This window comes from Pomacea canaliculata, linkage group LG5, assembly GCF_003073045.1.
Source record: "Pomacea canaliculata isolate SZHN2017 linkage group LG5, ASM307304v1, whole genome shotgun sequence".
Classification (NCBI taxonomy): Eukaryota; Metazoa; Mollusca; class Gastropoda; order Architaenioglossa; family Ampullariidae; genus Pomacea; species Pomacea canaliculata.
Window position 1 is genome coordinate 29,358,705 of NC_037594.1, and position 21,874 is coordinate 29,380,578.

General features: G+C 38.5%; 3 protein-coding genes across 3 annotated transcripts; all 3 read right to left on the reverse strand.

Moving 5' to 3' along the window:
• Positions 1–93: 93 nt before the first annotated feature.
• Positions 94–3,870, reverse strand: LOC112563557 (small integral membrane protein 8-like). The gene is made up of 2 exons (XM_025237603.1): positions 3,647–3,870; positions 94–322 (listed from the first exon to the last, which is right to left on the reverse strand). The coding sequence occupies exons 1-2, from the start codon at positions 3,779–3,781 to the stop codon at positions 167–169; spliced, it is 291 nt and encodes a 96-aa protein (XP_025093388.1). The 5' UTR covers positions 3,782–3,870; the 3' UTR covers positions 94–166.
• A 1,844-nt stretch (positions 3,871–5,714) lies between these two features.
• On the reverse strand, positions 5,715–13,256 carry LOC112563556. The gene is made up of 5 exons (XM_025237602.1): positions 13,205–13,256; positions 12,873–12,963; positions 11,985–12,388; positions 9,284–9,570; positions 5,715–7,296 (listed from the first exon to the last, which is right to left on the reverse strand). The coding sequence occupies exons 2-5, from the start codon at positions 12,921–12,923 to the stop codon at positions 7,286–7,288; spliced, it is 753 nt and encodes a 250-aa protein (XP_025093387.1). The 5' UTR covers positions 12,924–12,963; positions 13,205–13,256; the 3' UTR covers positions 5,715–7,285.
• A 2,152-nt stretch (positions 13,257–15,408) lies between these two features.
• LOC112563552 lies at positions 15,409–21,759 on the reverse strand. Its single transcript, XM_025237598.1, has 4 exons — positions 21,190–21,759; positions 18,883–19,114; positions 17,888–17,983; positions 15,409–16,576 (listed from the first exon to the last, which is right to left on the reverse strand). The coding sequence occupies exons 1-4, from the start codon at positions 21,725–21,727 to the stop codon at positions 15,556–15,558; spliced, it is 1,887 nt and encodes a 628-aa protein (XP_025093383.1). The 5' UTR covers positions 21,728–21,759; the 3' UTR covers positions 15,409–15,555.
• Between the last annotated feature and the right edge of the window lie 115 nt (positions 21,760–21,874).

Consider the following 21,874-nt stretch of genomic DNA (forward strand, 5'->3'; position numbering starts at 1 on the left):
CAGTGGAGTACTTTCTCACTGAAGTGGCAAAACTATAAAAATATATTTACTCAATCTTACAGCAGTCCGTAAATCACACAGTTCTTTTTATGTTGTTATTATTATTAGCGTTCACTCTCAATTTATACAGGTGTATGAACAGCAACGCTTTTGTCTGTAAGCACTGTCATTCCCATTTGGAAACTTTGGGTCGAGATGATAAAGAGCCATCTTCATTGAGTGTTGTGTAGTTACCTTTTCTTGAGTCTTGCAGATTCATGTATGCCATGTAGCCCACGCAAACAATAAAAGTAGTAGCACCAACTGCCATCACATATTTATTCTGTGAAAAAAAAAAGGGGAAACAATGTTATGACCTTTGCAATTGTAGCCAGGCCCTGAAAAGATGAAGAAGAGTAACTCTGAAGCAGCTACTGAATATCAAAAGATCGATTGCAAAATCAGGAAAGGGAGAAAAGCAGCTGAGGAAACCTGGATAGAATAAAGATGCAATGAGACAGAGAAAGGGATGGCTTGGGGCAACAACACTAAGGCCTTTTGCTTACTCAAAACCCTTACAAACAAGCGTCAGCAAATATTATCTGTTGTTGAAGAGAATAGTGCTTGGTAATCTTACAGAAGACAAGACTCTGCTAGACCAATGGACAGAGTAATGCTTTGACCTATAAAATTTCCAGCTAATGATGGATCTGAACAACCTATAAGGTGACTTGGCTATGGAAAATGAAGCTGAAGACCCTGCAGATCTGACATTCTTATAGGAGGAGGTTGAATGGGGCATTCAGAGCCTGAAGTGAGGGAAGTCTCCAGGAAATGATGAATCAAGGGTAAATTGTTTCTCCAGGGTAACATGGGGAATTCAAGGACAAGCTTTTTGTTTTCGAAATTATTAAAAGGTGTCTAAGCTGTGTAGCTTAGTAGTTATGTGGCAGAGGTGTCCAGGGGTAAACAAATTTAAAGTAGCATCCGCAGGTCTGTACACTGCTTTATAACTTTAGAAATAAGACAATTCTTATTGAGTTCCCCATTTTGGCCTGGGAAAATGACTTACTCTTGTCTCATAACTGTGGCCACAGTAGTTGACAATGTGTCAGATGAATATGGTGGGGAAGAGCAGGTGAAGAAAAAGAGAATAAGGGGGGAAGGGGACCTTATCTGGATGTTTTAAAATGTTTCATGGAAGCAGTGACATTGATATGTATTTTATATAATCAGCTCAAACTAACATTACTAAAAATTCAGAAGTAAAAATCTTTATCACATGTTTTAGTACTACTAAAAGTGAACTTTTTTTTTTTTTAACACAGAGTTGCTGCCAATTAAAACTCACTTCCGGCTGATATTAAAATATACACAAAGTCTGAGTAGCTTTAAAAACTTTCTAGGAAACATTCCAAAATTTGGATATATTAAAGTGACTAAATGGCAGGGATGGGCAAGCTACTTTTAATTTGTAGCCGGCTAGGCTACAGCTACTTTTGTTCAAAATGTAGCCGGCTACACTACAGCTACAATTTTGCAAAAAGTAGCCAGCTACTTTGGGCTACTTTTAAAATGTAGCCAGCTTCTTTTGGCTACTTTTAAAAGGTGATGTTATAACAAGTTAGCTGTAGCCAGCTGGCTGTAGCAATATACACAAACATCAAACATACACACTAAACACTATTACTTGCTTTACAAAGTTTTTATTATAATAATGAAACGGAGAACTGCGATATACCGACAATTTTATTTAGTGAATCCATAAATGCTTTCATTCATTCCTTGCACCCTTCCTCCCCCGGCCTTTTTCACACAATAAGTACACGTATTTTACGATTATATTAAACATTTCTGGATATTTTCCTCATCCTTTTTAGTGACAAAAGAAATTATATACGTTTTCCGATAAACATTTGTTTCTATAACTATTTGTTCCCTATTACTTAGAAATGAAAACTAAACAGATGCTTAAGTATCAGGTACCTGGTGGAATTTTCAATAAGTTAGGTTATGTGTGATGAAAAATGTCAACCTCTTATCAATACTGTGACAATGAACAACAGACCATTGAAATAAATGAGTTTGCATGGAATATAAGTAAAACACTGCTTAATCTAAATTTAGGCAAGCAGATCATAAGGCATTTTTTTTCTAACACTGACACTGAAAACAAAGAAAGGAACACAAATTGTTTCCAAAAGCTGATAGGGTGAAAAGTATAGTCCTGACATACTAGAATAGGCTTTAATTATATAGTAGGATGTCAAATGTAGCATATAAACACTGAAATATATTTTTCAAAAATGATCTGATACAAGATATATTTATTTTAAATCTTTAAGCTTGAATTTCTCTGTTTGTCGTTTTTGACATCCAGTCCTAAACTATAAAAACAATTTCTCAAGATTGGCTTGTGCTACAGCAGTACAATTTTTGCAATTTTGTTTAGAAATGCATAAGCTACAAAGTGATGCATTTTAGAATATGGTATAAACATTACTTTTGATAAAATTAACATTTTCTAAATATTTAATTGCCACATTCACACTGAGTCGGGGGGTACCATGTCTGATTTTTATATCTCCTAGAAAATCTTGAGATATCCAAAACGGCTTATGCATCAGTTTCTTATCGGTGCCTCTAGTTTACAAAAAACCCAAAACCTTTGTATATGACTTATGGTATGTGTAAATTTGTTTTTTAAATGCTGTACGTTTTGAAACAAAATCGTTGAATTAAAGTCACAATTTCACTTTAGGTACTCAAAAACAGTTTTAAAGTGCGTATATTTATGTTATTTTGTTACTCTATATTTAAAAACCCCTAAAGATATTTAAAATATGGATTTTAATTTTTGGAGTGTATCGGTAACCTTAAAACAAATCTACATTCTTTTAGTCCTTCATGGAATTGAATTTGACCAGAACTTTGGCCTCGAAGTTGCTGTCTGTCACCCTAGTGCGCAGCTTTGTCATGATATGTCCTGCCAGACTGAACAATCTCTCAACAATTCTTGCATTTGAAACTATAGCCACATTTTGTGGCTTCGCAAAATGTAAAAAATTTCAAATAAGGCTGGAAATTGATGGGTACGTCCATCTTCGTTTTTCAAATGAAACAAAATACCGCTCCCGCCACATGGACGACACAGTACTTCCGGTTACTGAGCGTTCGAGAAACGTGGGTGTCTGGCTGTCAAGACACCGAGCAGTGAGAGCAGTGGCTGTCGTCGTCTTGCTGACACGCTGTCGACGAATGGTCGTGAAAGTAGCCAACATGTAGCCAAGCTACAGCTACTTTCTAAAATGTAGCTACGGCTACAAGCTACTTTTTTTAAATTTGTAGCCGGCTAAGCTACAAGCTACAAAATTTGTAGCCAGCTACAGTAGCTGTAGCCTAGCTACAGCTACTCCCCATCCCTGCTAAATGGGGACATTAAATTGACTACCAGTCCTAGGCAATGAAAGCCAGCCCATGCCGCTATTTAATGTGATCTTTCAGGGAAGATGTTACATACACTAGAAATTCCATAATGGAAGAAACTAACTCTACTAATCATCAAGAATAATAAACAAGTACATCCATTACTGCTGTAACTCACACTATTGAGCTTTAATTGGTGCTGGTGTTATTAAAAAAAAAAATAATAAAGCCATTTACTTACAGGTCGAATAAATAATTCAAAGTTTAATGCCCGAAATGCACTTGTTGATCTTGCGCTCGCCCATCCAGGTGTTTCTGTCTTGAAAGCATCGTTAGCTTTGGCTGATGTCTTTGTATCTCCTTTTGTTTGAGCCATAATAGTTTATACAAACGTTTATTGACGCTGTCAAGGACTGAGCGCCACCATCTTGCTGGAGTCATACATCAACGAGTTTCGAACTCAACCTGAAAAAAATGGTTACTTATCAGTTTGTAAAAATAAATGAATGAAATAGATTTTCTTTCAACTAATAAACTATGTAACTAAGTTTAGTAAGTATTAACACTTACCTAACGCATAATAGACCCCCCCATGGCTCTTCTCGAAGCCATTAGAATTCGAAAGTGGTTTACGTACACGTTATGTTTGAAAGTATACTGAGATTAGCAATAAACTTTTATCATCCATTCGATCCTTGACTGGTACCAATTGAAGAATGGTTATCTTAATCTTCTGGTACCGACCACCCATCACTTTACAGAAACTGGAATCATGTACCTTAGAAGTGTATAGTGTTTGCAAGAAATTAGCACGCTATACGTATCTTTCCCTTCGGACAGCCCACGTCCTTGTCTGTGTCAAAATTCTACAAGACTCCTACTTCAAGCATATAAATAAGATTAAACAAAGCACCTTCTTCACTGGTTTCCTATCCAGGCTAATAAATGTATATATTTATTTTAAAATATAAATTAGCTGCAACTTGCTTCAGGGTTCTTTGCAGCATGAATCTGTATCTTCTATTCATGTCCGTGCTTTGCAGGCTATGATCCTCTACTCCTGAACCCGCACAATTAAAAAAAAAAATTAAAGGTAAAGGTCATCCCCTCCGGGGAAGGTTTGCTGTTTTACATGTTTATGGAACCGGCACTAATCTCAATTCAGACTTCAGCGCTTTAACCACTCGGCAATCCGCTTCAACTTCCTCCCTATTGTACATGGAGATTTGTCTTCATATGGGTTGAAAATAATATGTTTTCAGTACCCATTACAATTTTGTTAAAAGTCACTCCAAATGGTAGTAAGAAAAAGTTTATCCACATTCATCCTTTCCTTCCTGCCACACTTAAAAAAACTGATCTCAGGCAACATGGCTTTTAATAAAAGTAATAATAAAAAATTTGTACATTGAGAATACCAAGCCTCAAATCAATAACTTTCTAAGCCCTTATATGATATATTTTGCTAATACATAGATCTATTACACATATTTTAGACTTATGTAAAATGACTAGCAATAAAGAAATCTCATGACTAAGTGTAACAACCTTTGATTCAGGTAAAATAAATTAAAACAATGATTTTAATAAGCTTTGTAAATGCAATTTCTTGACACTTAACGAAGGGAAATCAGTGACTAGTTAATATCAACCTCATATTATCTATGCAATAAAAAAACTCCATAACTTCAACACAATAAGGCTAGCTAATCACTGCAAAAAATGTTAAACATCTGGACCCAATGATATATTTGACAAAGATACCATGTGTGTAAGTTCTGGGGTTTGCTAACTTTCATGAGTGAAAGCACAACTTACCAAGCAGCAAACAGAGCAGTATAGTGCTTTCACAAAATTGCTTGTTTTGTTTAGTTAGCTACTGGCTTTTATAAAGTGCACTAAGTGTTCTGTATAAATGCTCATTATTTGTATCAAGTGGAGTATGCCAGAAAATGAGTTTTTTTTTTATCTCTCTCTACAGTAACTGCAGAACTTTTTTTCCACAGCTACATGTGTACACATGGTTGGGAAATCAATTGCAAACATAAACTGTGAACAAAATGTGCAGAGTGAAAATGATGTGATGCTCTTGCTAACACCGTACTTCACTAGCTGCTGTGTGTAGTATACATGAGCATGCATATAAATTGTACATGCATATAAAAGCCAATATATGGTAAGCTAATGATTTATAACATAAGCTAGTGATTTATACATATTTTAATAATATTGTGCATTTATAAAGCTCTAGCCAGGCTCAAAGTGCTTTGTATACATACACACGGGTGTAAAAACACACAACTTTGTAGTTCAGATCTTGCCCTTTATTACACAAACAAGTATGTACACAACACATTCCTCTCAATCACACGTGGTCAAGAAAACCGGAGTTCAGGTGTAAGCCACAGTCAGGTGTCGAATTGAGAAATGTCGGAGCTGAGATATGAACCCAAGACTTCTGATTGTCACTATTACAGGCACTACACTACTAACTCCCCTCAGGATACAGTTTATCAAGTTTCAATTCTCCTTTAAATGGGTATTGGTAACAAATGTAAGTGAACAATAGGACAAACTTACTCATTTGCTTAACCTTAAAGTAAAGCCAACATGGCCAAAAGGTTTTTTTTTTTAAAAAAAAGTATTACTGTATAACTGAAAGAGATAAATGTTTCACAGCAATATGGTTTTAAGGCCAAGTGGGAAACTGTAAATGGTTCACTGCAGAACACATGGAAGGTGGAAACAAACCTCTTTCCATTGCCTTTTTGTCACAGATGTACTAGGGACTTATTCACTGTTGGCATGAAGGAAAACAGTTTTTTAATCATTGGCCCAAACAGCTTTTTGATTTAAGCAAACAAGAGCTACATAGGGGAAGACATATAGAACATTACTAGCTGATTGAAACCAGCTGGCTAGCAAAGCTCTCATTTTAGCATTTTCCTGCTACAGGTTCACCTTCCTTCTAGCCCTAAAGATGTCTATATCGCTTGTGTTCTCAGCCTTTCCTAATGGAGGTAGCATTTTACCATAGCAAAACTACTTTTAGTAGTCAACATAGGATGTTAAGCCTGCAAAGATTGATCCTATAAAATCTACACTTTCCAATGGGTGGGAGATCACTGTTAAAATGAACAAAGTATAAATTTTGATGTCCATGCAAAGAAGGTATTGAGGTAGAAAGATGTGAGGGTAAGGATGTTCTTCCTAGTGTTGTATTTTCATCAAGCCCTAATCAATGTCTACTTTGACAAGAACATCAAAGACTCAAGAGAAACAGAACCATTAATTATATTTTTAGTTGAACTCTGGATGCAAGAAACAAAGAATGCCCTAAATGAAGCACATATGTACTAATTGTTGAATACATATAACTTCCTTTCAGTCCTGTAGGCAACGTCTGTAAAAAATAAAACCCGCAAAATCTGTTGTTTGGAGATTCAATATACAAAAAGGGCCTAAAAGTTAATGTGTGCTCAAACTCTATTACTCAAATCTAAAAAGAAATGTCACCTATAGGTTATATAAAAATTATAGATGCACATTACATATATATATAGGCTAATCAGCTAAATAGACTTACACTTTTTTTTTCCTTCAGAAACTTTATCTGCAGATTCAACAAATACTATATTATTCAAAAGTCAAAGATATCATTACATGAAGATCAGAGAGAGATGTCACTTGACTGATGGGCTGGCAGTCAGTCTTATGTCCAAAATTTGGGTTGGCAAGATTTCCTATGGAGCTCTGGGGATGTTAGCTTGTAATTGGTTGACCAGCTTGAATCCAAGGGAAGGAAACAAGAACCCCAAAACAAAAGACAAATGTCAAAACTGATGGAAAAATGGTAGATTAAGTCACTTTCTCCTTTGCCTCACTCTTGTCCTGAAAAAAACAAGATGGTGGTGACTATTCAGTCATCATCAAAAGTTTAAAAAACATTCAATCCCAAAGCACAACAGCATGAGGTGCAAGTCTGAGGTAAACTATAAGAATTTTTTAACTGCACACAGAAAGTGACCAATTAACCAAGAAAGCTTGCTGAAAGATCTGGCAGTTGTGCAGGAACCTCTAATGGAAACTGTCATTGGTTGTCAATGAAGTCCCATCCTGCAGTGTTCTGAAAGAAGGAAAAGGTGCTAGAGAATGAATAGAATGCCTATGTAAACACTGTAACTGGAGGGATACCAATGGTAAAGAGTTCCCTAGCTTTGTGGCTTCAGGAGCCATGAACTTTGTGGTTACTACTATTCTACTGTCAAAACTGACATGTCTTAAAAAGTTTAATGACAATTTGGCTGTCATATAAAGTTTTGGATTTCATCATAGGTAAAATCTGTACATTTTACATTACTTATAAAAAAACCAAAACAAACTGAGACACAAGGAGTCTCACAGTGTTCACAAGGCTACAACTGCACTGGGAATAAGCAGCAATCTGATCATGCAATAAAGAAAGCAGAAGATTGAAAGCAGCGGAAGGTCAAGCTGACTAAACTGTCATAATCGATGTGAAGAGTACCATAGTTATGACCATGAAAAAAACCTCCCCCAACATACACACACAAAAAAAGAAAAGAAGAAAAAAAAAAACCAACTAAAACCTGACATGAAAGTAACCTGAACATACCAAGCTTTAAAAAGTGAAATAAAACTCCAAACAGCTGTGTTTCCAATAAACAGCAAATTACAAGAAGGGGCTTGGATTACTTAACAATAAAAAAAAAAAAAAAAAAAAAAAACAGAACCAGGGGCTAGTACTGGTTCCAGCTTTTGTGAGGTCATTGTCAAAGTCTCATCTTTCAAGAGAGTAAGACAAAGCTATTAACTACTAGTAAGGTAAGAAGGTAAGAGTCCCTGATAACTGAGAAGCAGGCACAAAGTTCTGATGATTAAAAATTAATGCACGTTAATGTCAAGTTTTGAGAGCACTGCTATTATATAGTTTCACAAATGTAAATAAATACAGTCAAATCTCACTAATATGCCACTCTCGGTATTATACCACTTTTGCTCGGTCCCGACTATAAATTCAATGCAAAATAAATTTACAATGCCACCTACTCTCGCTACTATGCCACTATTGTGTGACTGTTAAAAGGCACAAGTTGTAAAATTCCGCGCAGTGCTCGATTATAATACTGTATGGTAGTGTGGGACATTGCAGTTAGGTGGATGGAACATAGGACACACACAGGGAGGGTGGAGGCTGGCAATGTGGGGTGGCGATTATAATACTGTATGGTAGTGTGGGACATGGCAGTTAGGTGGGATGGAACATAGGACACACACAGGGAGGGTGGAGGCTGGCAATGTGGGGTGGTCGCTGGCCGGGTGACAGCCACGTGACAGAGGGAGAGCAGGAGGGGGTTGACTAGCGACAGGATGCAGGTGCGCGGATGTGGTTGGGAGGGGTGGAGGATGAAGAGGTGAGGGGGAGAATGAGAGGAGACAGCTAGCGCCAGCCGACGATTCTTGAGAGCTTTGGACTGACGGATAACTTGAACTCGGTCCCGGTAGGTGGCATAGTAGCGAGATTTGACTGTAATGCCCATTTGTATCACAAGATAATTAATCACTTCAACAAATGAACAGAGGCAACAAAGATGTGAACTGATTTTTTTAGTCTGACCTCTATCCTTCAGCAGAAGAAGCCAGCAGTGGAAATAATTGTTAAGAAATTGCATAAAAAAAATTTTTTTAGCCATTAGCCACAAGATTTATTCACCCACCATTAAAGGCAACATGGTTCATGTATCAAAAACACTAGAGAAATGCCACACACATGATATGGCTTCATTTAAACTTGATATCCCAAAGACAAACTACTGATTTCTTTTACCCCTTTTCAAAACCTCAAATAATGTTTTACGTGGAAGGCAGGCCATATTGAGGGCTGAAACACCATTTGCACCTAAAAAGTTTCTAAACTTCAAAGGGTCCAAAGTGAAAACATCTGTCAGAGCCACTTCCAGTTCCTGTTCAGGTATTTCATACTTGTGCTTCTTTCTCTGAGGTCTTGGAGCAGCTGTGTTCTTCATCTCTACTCTGGAACATGACTTGGTTGTCTGTTGTGTGGCAGAAGCTGCACTTTGCAACACAATTATCCATGGAGATTTGTCTTTGTGCTGCTCCTGCTGATGCTGCATCATTAGGTGCCTGCAAAAATAAACACTAATGATGTTTTGGGGCTTGTCAAGATAATAATAATAATTGAGTACTTATATCCTGTAGAAACGCAGGATGCATTCTCTGCACTGACCAATGATAATGAAAACACTGGATAACAATAACATACTGAAACTAAACACAATTAGACTTTGAACCATAGGTAAAAGAAATAAACAGGTCATGAAAGCATGTGATAATACATGTTAAAAAAATATTCATAACATGTACCACGCAGAACTGAATTGTGATAATGCATAATGGTAACACACTCAGTACAAAGATCAAGCGTGATAGTTTAATGAATGTGGTATGGATGATAATGTCTAGATCAGACCTGGGCAAAGGCTGGCCGGCGGGCCGGATCCGGCCCGCCTCCTGTCTCTGACCGGCCTGCCCGCTGGCCCGCCCGCCAGTATATACACTATATATACAGTATTGGGTAAAACTGAGTTAACTATATTAGTCCTGCCCTCTAAAACCATCCCAATTTCTCAAGCGGCCCCTTGGGAAAATTAATTGCCCACCCCTGGTCTAGATGCACAAAAGAATATATGTTGTCCATATGTGACTGTCTTTGAAGAAGGAATGGATAGAATGTGAGGGTCGGAAGAGGTGTAGTTTCCAAGCAGGAGAGTGGACAGACGAAAGATCAGAAAAATAGTGGGGCAGTTGAAAATCCACACCAGAGAGCTGAGACCTTGACACATATTTTAGTGAATACAGTTACAGACTTAGACTGCCAACAGAAGAACTAACAGTTTACTGACAACATATTCCCTGGAAGTAACAGCAAAAATAAAAGTACATGTATAACAAAACTGAAATGCTGCAGTCAAGGAAAGCAGCTCTTTATAAATTATGCAATGATTACTCTTTCCTCCCTCAAATATAACTTTCCATCAGTGTTTCCTTTGGAGGCTTTTTTCCCCTTGCTGCCAGCAGAAAAAAGTGAGGAGACTTTGCCACCACTCCCATTTCAATGTATCTTAACATTTTGAAGATACTGGTGCACGAGTTAGTTTGAAAGGCAAAGTATACTTCAAGAATAAAAAAAAAAAATCACATAACCTTTATACCTTCTCAATGAAGTACATTATTTGAAAACTTTTGGTCAAGGAGATTTTTGTTCTTTGTTGATTATATAATACATACACAAAACATGAAATACTTCTTGAGAACCACTTTCTTGAAGACCTTGGATAGAAATGCCAAGTTTGAGACTCTACAGTAATTGTTTAGTACATCTATACATAGTGTAGGCTTTTTAAAATAAAGGTTTTACTAAAGCAGTTTTAAAAACAGATGGAAACATCCCCAAGGACAAACTATCATTTACTATCTTTGTGAGGGTAGGGAGTAGCCCATTCAGACAGTTGACCAGTAATAAGGTGGGAACTGGACTGAGAAGACAAGTTGTAGGTTTTGACTAAAGTATGATGTTTAAGCTCAGCTTCTGACACGAGTGAAAGAAGTAAAGGAATTTCAGATGCGTGATCATTCACATGGCTAGCAAGAACTAGGGGGTGCACAGGCAGGTTATCAAGCCTGGCATGGATATCAATGATTATGTGGATAAAGAATTCACTAAAACCTTGGGCAGCATGGCAGGCTAAAAGACTACACAGCTAGGGTATGTTCATGCACTATAAGGGTAGCTGCATACATTACACAGTCTTGTACTCAATCACAAGTAATAATCAGTTTTGACCTGGGTGAAGAATTTTAATGACCGCATACTTGGCAGCATTTAGCATCTGTTTGTGAACAGTCAACCCAGACTTACACTACAACCCTCAGCTTGCTCTTTTTCTACCTTAGCTCTACACAGCTCCGTGCAAATGTTGGAGTACATTGGTGAGACAGTAACGAGATAAATGACATGGTCAACAGGTCTGTGCTTCTATCAATGAAAAATATGATTTTTAACACGAGTGGGTTCAGTGGCTGATTAGGTAAACTGAAAAAACATCAAGCAAGTCCATGATCTCTAGCAGTACAAGCACATCAAATGAACAACTCTGTCTTGCAATGCAAGTTAACAAACTCAAACAAAGTGTAAACAAAAGGAAGATCAGCGCCAAACACAAGGTGACTCATAAGAGATGTTCTAAAAAAATCCCAGCTATCCCTCCACCATGATTTGTACGGAAGAATGACCAGATACTATCAACACAGACACCCTTACCCCCATACTCTCTAAGCCAAGTTTCAGTCAACAACATAAATGTCCAGATCACTGTCTCTGATGAACTTAATGCTCTGTGTATGCTTCTCTGCTGCCTGGTTGGACAGACAGATAAAGAGGGGAGTGATCACAACTTACAAATGCACTTACTAAATTAGAATCACCCCAAAATAAACTATCCTTGTGTATTAAAAAAAAAAAAAAATGGATTACTCACTTGTGTATACCTCGTGTGGGACAGTAGGCACAGAGGTACTTGAACACCACTGGTTCTGAGCCTAATGCAACAAGAACACCTCTACTGTTGTACACTCCCTTTGACTGTACATCTTGCCAGTGTGCCCTGTCTGTGCTTGCAAAGTGGATTTCAGCAGCATGATCACTGAACTGGCTACAGCAAGAAAACAGGCAGTGGCACAAATGGCACTGGATTCCATCTGTGCACTGGACAGACAGGCCATCGTTCATTGGTAGTATGCTTGCTTCTGTATCAAACAAGTCTGAACAGCTTTCCACTTTTGGAGCTTTGGATGCCCCAAACTGTTTCGGTTGCAATGATTTCTCTTTTGACTCTTGGGGAAGTTGAGAAGTCTTCATTTCTGTCGCTGGGTGTCGGTGAACCTTGTCAGTTAAAGCAAGATATAAAGATATCTTCTGAACTGTAATGACCAAGTAATACACAGAATGCTCTAAATGATAGGGATGATTATGCACCTTGGAAATAAGATTTAACATTTTGCACAAAGTATTAAAAAGTACATAAGACTTAGCAGGTAAAATATATAGGTTGATCTTTAAGCAGTGTAGCATTTTTTTATTGGTTAACAGGATTAGGATAACTTAAATTATGTTTCCATGTTTTTGGACATTCACATATCATGTATGCATGTGAGCAAATATACATTCACACATGAAAACTTTGATAATCATAAAGTAGTGGATGACAGTTTGTGACTATTTGAAATGCATTGCAATATTACTACAGAAACTTTTTTCTTGTTCTTTGGATTTAATGCATACACATGAATATGCATGTGCAGAAATATAATTATCCATGAAATAAGCAATCTTCTATCTGGACAATAGGCTAGCAGCTTCAGAGTACCTCTAGTGACAGAAGCTGCGTTGGGTGTCTTGCTTTGCCATGATTTACCATCTCCTCCTTGGAGAAGAAAGTTTCTTGACAATGGCCACACCTGTTGAGGGAGCACTGAGCCAATAAAGTACCTTTTTTTGCATTCGAAGTCTTATAAAGTCTCATTTAAAAACAGAAAAATACCCATAAAAGTTAGGCAAGTTCAAAAAAGGTATATTTCCAATATTATATTTCCCCAAACCATTTGTTCTATGCCATGTAAGACTAACCAGTTTCTTCAAAATACAATCTGTTGATCAGATAAGTTTAATACTCTTAAATTTCAGCATAACAATATCTACCTGTAGAAAGTCTGCTTTTCTGTCTGGACTGGAGAATTGCAATGATCTTGAGTTGCAGAATGAGCTTTGAAAAGGGAATGATGCTTATTTTGCACTGAGGGCGGCTGGCACCTTCACATTTAGTAGGGGGTGATGACTTTTGGATGTTCTAGGAGACTGCAGATGAATAGATGCTGAGGTGCTTTCAAAATCATCACTACTGTTGTCGTCAGATCCAATCTGAGCCTGTAAGCTTTTACCTTTAATCTTGGTAATACTCTTGTGCTTTCTGAGCACTGGTTCACTGTCAGAATCAGCATCAAGATCTTGTCTCATTTTTTTTACATAATTTTTCGGTGGAGGCTGCATGCCTTTAGCCTTTCGTTTTGGAGAAGTGTGGCTGATCCCGTCAGATGTCTTTTGTGAATATTTGACTGTGGAAGACTTAGAAGGTGAAAGCTCCATGTAACACATAGTCCATGACAATGGCTCCTCCTTTAAGGGCAAATTTAGGTGAACAGAGCGTGTGTGATTTTTCAACAGCACACGGTTGCCATAAAGCATGTTGCAGTGACCACATTTAAACAGTTGGTTGTGGTAGGCATGTGCAGTTTTTATGTGCTCTTCGGTCGGTATTTTATGGCCCTGAAAACTGCACAGCGTGCACTTGTACATAACCTCTTTTATCTCATCCTCAAATTCCTTCTGTTCTTCTGTATGCATGCTGTCAGAGACAGAAGTGCAAGAAATTGCACTAGATGGCTCTGATATAGAGGCATGAGCATTTTGTGACAGGTCTCTTTCGTTGGATGTAGATGCACCACAAGGTGTTTCTTGATGACAAGTGCTTTGCCGAGTACATGATGACAGCACATGTTTCTTCATCTTGGACTCTTTCAGAGATGAATGACCAGAAGAATTCCACCTGAACTTTGACCAACTTTTAATCTTAACCGAAGAATGATCTTTCTTAGCCTTTTTTCTCAAAGACATATCAGCTTGACTTTTATCTTTTCTCTTTCCGCATGATCCATTCTCATCAAAGTAATCTTGTGTGCTAGAAGTAGAATTATTTTGTTTTTGCTTCATGATAAAGTTTCTCACAATATCTGGGAGGTTTACACCAACATGCTTAAATTTGTCTGGTTTGTCCTGATGGCATTTCCTAACATGCAGCCGAACATCATGTTCTTCTACAGCTGCAAAAGAACAGTAGCAACACTGGATGGGCCGAACTTCAAGGTGCTCTAACAGATGTCTATGAATCTGGTACCTGCTGCAGAACTGCACCTTGCCACTTGAACACACTTTACAAGTATAAACACTGGTTTTACCAACACCCCTTGCCTGTTCAAACAAAGGAGACAAAGAATTATTTACCAAGGGACTGTTTAAAATAATCTTTTTTAAAGCTTGTTCACCCACTAAAGGCAGTTTATCTGAGCAGGAGGATCCTGAAATAGGAACTTCATCGTCATCATCTTGCTTTGCTTCAGATAGGCTTTCTAGCAAATTTTTAGGTCCTTTGTGTGAAGGTTCCACTGATAGTTTCATTGAATGTGGGCTAAATTCTGTTTTAACCTTTGTAGTTTCTTGATTTTCAGATGACAGCTGTGCAAAATCTGCTTTAATCCTCATGACCTCTTGACCCTCAGATAAGAGCTGCCTAGACTCTACTTCACTCTTTGTAGCTTCTTGATCCTCTGATAAAGCTGTTCTGTTTACTTTCTGTCCACACAATAACTTTCTACCTTTGGCGGAGATCATGCCTGCTAGGTCTTGAGTTCCTGCAGACTCCAATGAAGACTCTGTACAACTGCTTTGCTCATCCAAATAGTCAGTGTTTGGGTTCTTCAGGCTCTTGCAGACTTTCTTGAAACGCTTCAGAGTAAGTGGCTCGGAGTTCAGCGTCTTGATGAATGTTGTCTCCACACTAAGGAGGTTCACCTTCTGCTCAAGGTTTGGATGTTCCTGCTTGGTATGCTTCAGCACAGACTCCCTACTGGAGCCAGTCTTTTTGCAGTGAAGGCAAGCTGTCAATGAGACTTTATTGTGGTAAAATAAATGGCAGTGCACTTTCTCCAGGCTGTCAATCAACCGGTCACAATAGTGACAACGGTAATTCGAACCTATCTGGGTATACAGGACATTGCTCATTGCTTTGTCCAAGTCATCGGTACCACATAAGTTCAACAAAGCATACCACCTTTTCTTTGCTGCTGGTACCTGCTTTTTAGGTGGATGCTCTGTTATGGGCAAAGAACAAAGACCTGATGGTCTCTCTTCTGGTAATGGCATGTTAGATCTTAGCGCTGAGCTTGAACTCCAAGTGGATTTGTCTATGTCATCACCAGGTATAGTTGTTCCTGCTGTCACAGGGAGACAGCCTGATGTGAGCAATGGTTCAGCATTAACTGCAATGTCAGAGTTTTCTGAATATTTGCATGAGAGGCAGCTATTTCTATAGTTTGTCTAGATGAGGCTGGGTCTGCAACAGTAGCATCAGGGACTGCAACTGAAAACAATGAAGGTTCTATAGGCGTGGGGCTATGAACAAAAGGAATATCAGAATGAGACTCTTCTTCTTTTGTCTGGTTCTGCCTTAACACTTCATGGGAGGTTTCTCCAGTGCACCTGTTCTCAGCTTGCTTGTTATTAGGTGGATCAACCTCTGCCACAAATGCATTCACAGTAGTCGATGGCATGCTGACCACAGAATGAAATGAGACTGAATCTTCTTTTGTCAGCTTGTTGTCAAGATCTTGGATAGATCCCATCTTATCACACATTTCTTGTCTCACTGACGAGACAGCCTCCACTAAAAGACCCTTAACTAAGCTGACATTTTCTGTGCTCAGTCTGAGAGACTTTGCTTTCTTTGAACCAGCAGATTCATCAGGATTGGGTGACTTGATACCACAGCTGTCTTGTGATGATATATGTTTTGATGCTTTAAATTGATCGGAGCCATACTCAATGCTGTCACCTCTAATGCAACTTGTGCCCAAAATGTTTCTGCTTATACTGTCACAAACCGGTTCTGAAAGTGATATGACTTCCAATGTGCTGGAATCTGCATTGATACTGGTCAGATTTGTGTCTTGGCTGTTACTAGCTGCCTCGACCATGGCTTCATTTGTCTCTGTTGCAAGTTTCATGTCATGTAAAGCAAAGATTTCGTATCCATTTTCCATTCTCTGCTGACACAGTAGCATTCCAACAACTCGGAAAAGACATCTGCCTGTGTGGTCTTGCTGACAGTGATGCATGATGGCTGCTCTGGACAGGAAGCGTGCAGGGCACCTGGAGCAGCTAAATAATGTCTTTGAATGCTCTTTGAAGTGGTTAAGAAGATCTGTTGGTGATGCAAAAGAGAGTTTGCATGTCCTGCAACTGTAAGAAATAAAAAAAAAAAAGTTAAACTGCAATTTGTCTTTCCATCTGCTGATCAATATTGCAAAAACGAAAAATACCACTTTTAGTAGTAAAATTTCTCTCTTCAAGTACTTAACAGATGACATAATTATGTGGAGATCACCCTCTAGCTATCTCAAATCCAGCTGCCCAAACCTGTTCTGGTGAAACGACCACAGAACAGTAGGACATGAATTCAGTTCAGCCCCCCTCCCTCCATCCCAACCGAGTGAGTACAACTTGTTTTTTCCTGGACTAAGTCTGGAAACCATTGAAGGGAGGCAGGAGGAAGCTAGCTGTTGTGTCATCTGGTAAGCCTTCAAAGAAAGAAATGTTATCTACTGAACTGTCCTGCTGCTCTGTGGTCGCTCGACCAGAAACAGTTTGGACAGCTGGATTTGAGGTAGCTAAAGGGTGATCTCCATATTGTCATGTCATCTGGCACAGTACGAAGAAGAAAAGGAATCTTTAAAGTATATAAATACACCTACAAATTCCTGATCAAGAGACTTAAGGCATAATAAACTTATTAATTATATCCAAATCTGATTCATGGACTAAATCTCTGCTGTAATGGAGTTCAAACCAAAGCTGAAATTAAAGGTCCAGGAACACAGTTTACAAACTACCTTAAATACTGAAATACCATTATGTCTTTGAAAGTATACACTCTCTTGTAATCATTTTTATGAAAAAATTTCAAACTTTCTACTAAATATGCTTGTATAATCATTAAATACAAGCCGTTTCCCACGGAAGTATTTGTCTGCTACTTGATTTCTTGGAGAATCTCGCGCTCATGCGAAGTGATTGATGACGCATACTAAAGGAAAACATTGTCTTGTGTTTGATCACAATAGCTGCACATCTTTGTAATAAAAGCCTTCTGCTGTCATAAAACACCGAAATGCCATGCGAATGTGCTGCTAGCAATTGTTGGGAGCTTTCTATCAAAGGCATTCCTTACAGTTTTCCCCAGTTCCTGAGAGTTCATCAACTTTGCATGCAGTGGGCCCTAAACACCAACAGAAAAGTACATAAGATGGGAAAGCTGTGGATGCCTTGTGAGCATGATGTGGTTTGCTCGAAACATTTCACAGACGAGCGCTTCATGATGCAGTATCGGGTGTGCAAGGAGAATGGGATTCCTGCTCTCCCATGAGATCAAAAACTTTGAAGTAAGCGCCTGAAGTAAGCCATCACTAATATGACTGTGAATGCATTTTTATGTTAGTGTTTCTTGTCTTCTGTCTTGAGTCAAGAGTCTGCCACTTTCATCCCTGTACCTACCAACATTTCACAAGTTCACTATGAGCTTTTATGTGGGGTTCCAGCTGTCGAATGCTCTCAGCTCTGAAGGTGCAGGTCTCTGCAGGGCACCAAAACCTGGAGAAGGCAACAGCATGAATTACAGCTCTGTCAACCATAGATCCCACATTGAAAAAAGTCTCATACACCTTGTTTCTTCAACTTACGCATTGAATATGTTTCTATTTCTGTCATTTCTTACTCTTCAAAGATCTTTAAATGATGAGTCAGATGTATCATATGAACTCATGATAAAGTAGAAATGTTCTTTCCTTCACTGAAGAGGTCTGGTAAAAAGAATTTATTTTCATCAATGAGAGGTGCCACTCAAGCAAAATATCAAAGAACAACAAAGTCTCATTTAAAGACTTTATTGAATGTGACACAAGTCGTGTTCAAAAGACTTTTTTATACCACTTATTAATGCCTTATCCATGAAACTGTAGGCAATTTTGTCATAACTGCTGGTGTAGCAGCAGGCTTTTGAGATACTTCTTTTGTCTAACAAAGTTGTACAGAGGGTAAATAAAATTAAACACACTTTTGTTTTTGTACCAATTGAATTAAATAAATTGATATTTAAAATATTAGAAAGAGTTTAGTGGGAGGTGGAAAAGTTTTTTCTTCATGATTTTCTTTATGAGTAGACCAAAAATATATTATAGAAATTTCAGTCATACATTTTCATCTTCTAGCTTTCACTTTTAAAAAGAATTTCTATACCTTGAAAGTTCAATAATTTTTCTTTAGTCTGACATCACTAATATCATACATTTGTATTCATTTTTTTTTTTAGTATGGTGTACAAGAAGTCTACTTTTGCAATATATTTACATTTGATCAGCAAGTTTTTGCAACACAACCCAAAAGCAGAGTCCCCCAAGACCTCCAGTAAGAGTTAAGGACTAACATTCTTAATCTGATTATGAATTTCCCATTTGAATCTGTTTTTTTCTTTTAATGTAAAAAATACTCACAATGCACTGCTGATAGTGTGCTCTGTGATGTGATTAGTGAGGTCTGTAGTGTAAGCTCCTCGATACTGGCAGTGGTAACATACAAAGTCCACTTCATTATCATGGCAGGAGTTCAGATGCATGGTAAAATCTGTGGCTAGACAACAGCTGAAGGTGCAAAGACTGCATATGTAGAACTTGGACAGGCGATCACTGTCTGCAGAGCTAGCTTCTTCTATAGAGATACGTTGGCCTGTCATTGAGAAAAAGGAAACAATAAAATAAAACAACTAGCATTGTCCATACCGAGAGTAAAATCCTAAGTATCTAATATAAGTTGATACATTAGGTAGGGCCATGCCGATAAGGATATATAAACTTTAATTTGTTGATCCTTCTAGATCAGGGGTGTCAAACTCAATTGACCAGCGGGCCAAATCTCACATCGTACACAAGGTGGCGGGCCGAAGGTTATTATTTAAGTCCGATAACTTTTTATTGAACACCAAAAATGAACTTTTGTTATTAATTTTGTGTAACAAATCATACAAACCAAGGCTTAGCAGTTTTTTTTTAAATTTATTTTGTCAGAAGTGGACGTTTCACATCTTTTCTTGACAACAAGTTTATGTTTGGAGTAAGTTTCTGTGTTGTGGCGATTCTCAGGATGGACTGCAAGTGTACATCAGTAAGACGACTCCTGTGTGATGTTTTGTTGATCTTCATCACAGAGAAAAGTTGCTCACGCAAATATCTGCTGCCAAACATGCTCAAGATTCGAGCCGCATGTAGACGAAGCTGGGGCATCGTTTGTGGGAGGGAATGAGTGAACTGTGCAGCCCCACACAGTCGTACTTTGCCTTCAGTCATTCATTAGTCATTACACTTTCTTCAGCTTCTGTTCTGCATTCAGGCTTTTCAACTTGTCCTGATGTTTAGTCTCGTAATGCCGTCTAAGATTATATACTTTGGTCACAGCTATTGTATCTCCACAAAGTAGACACTGGTTTACCGCTGATATTAGTAAACATGTATTCAGCCTCCCATTGGCTTTGAAAGACTGTTTTCAAAATCAACTTTTCTCTTGGCCATTTTAACGGCTAGCTTTAATTTGAAATTTGATTGGTATTGAAATTACAAAAATCCCTTCACTACACAGTGTAATGTTCTCGATCTTTTATTAAGTAAATTAACATTAAGTAAAAGTCTTTAGAAAAGTCACACCACCTGCTTAGCTCTGATCATCTGCCTTTGTTCCCCACCAGATGGCGCACCAGTACCTACGACTAGCGTTAAGTTCGCACACTACACACAGCTTTCAATTAATTCTAATAAACAATCGCGTGCTCTGCTCTGCTCAGTACTATTTGCTATGACATGTGATGTCATAGCATCAGTATATGTATGTAAAAGAAGATATAATTAGGTAAAAAAGACACAAATTATCAATACACAAGCAGCAATTATTTCAACACCGTGGCTTGCTGTTTATACTCGGATACTTATCTCCCTGGCGACAGTCATTTACTCTTGACGACGCAAGTCGGTATTCCACAGTTGGCACTTGTCATCCACAGTCCACGTGTATAATTCACAGTTCATGCACAGTTCGCACATGTAATTCCAGATGGTAGATATATATATATAAGTCCTTGGAGAAGCTATACTCCCACCAACTTGATCTCCACAAGTTTGCTTCTCACAACTTGTCAGAAAGTGATGAGTTTCTACTAGTCTGAGGATGAGCTGCCTCATCATACACGTGGGTTGACCCTAGTCACCCTTTGATCTCGGACCGATTCAGGGAAGTTAACAGGTACTAAAAATCTTCGACCCGCGGCCCGTGTTTAGGCTAGGGTGTTGCGTGTCAAAGGTCAGATTTATGGGCCCCGCCTTCACCAACCCTTCAGGTCATCAACAGGAGCGGTGGTAACTTGACCAGTGCACTGTTGGTGGTCCATACAAACTTCACTAAACTCCTCCCATCTCTTGCTGTCCTCGACGGGAACTTTTCTGTTGTTTACCTTCTACTTGTCGCCGAGCCATTAACAATGATTTACTAAAATTCCTTCGCGGGCCAGGGAAAATTTCCTGGCGGGCCGGATCTGGCCCGCGGGCCGGGTGTTTGACACCCCTGTTCTAGATGATTACTTTTTCTTCACTGTTTGAAATCATCACACACACACACACACACCTACCTTGTAGGTCACTCTTCAAGACAAACCCTGAAAATACATAAGCATGCTAACAAATCAGATGGTAGTTTTAAATCTAGTGACCAAAAAGTCATTAAATTGAAATAGATGTAACAACAAAAGAGTAAATTACCTCTCTGTTCTGGAAATGCAGTTTGTTCAGGCTCCAGTAGCTGATCTCCAGCAGCTTTTCTGCATTCATCTTGAGCTTCATGACAAATGTCATTTTCAGTACCTTGTAACTGATGATCTTCCATATCAGCATTACATGAAGGCTGACCACCACTACAAATATCAGGGCCTTCTTCAAGATTTCGCTTTTCTGGTTTTGACAATTCAAGAACTGCTGTCTTTGGACTTGAGGCTTTGTCACTGGGTACCTCTGGTTCTGATGCAATAGGTCGTATCTCCATTTCTGATGAAGATTCACCTTCAAAGTACTGACTTTCTTCCGCAGCAGTTTCAATCTCTGTTTTGTCTCTGTCTGTAATGGTACCTCCCAACAAGTTTTCACAGGCCAGTTTATTACCTGCAATCATTGCTGGATTCTGGACTGAGTGGGTCTCTTTCAAACTGTTAGGGACATGATTTGTGTCAGATGCAACCGTCTTCTCATCGCTTAATTTATCTTTAGACCCATGTGGCAGGGAAATGTCTTCTTCCCTCTCCATCACCACAATTTCTGTTGAGCTGTCCAGTGTATGCTTCCCTCTCTCTTTCCTTATGCTGCCTTTTTCAAGAGAGGAGAGCAGTGTATGGGTGGCATTTAAAGCACCACTCTCTTCTCTTAAGTGGTCAAGAACTAGCTCAGGAGAAGT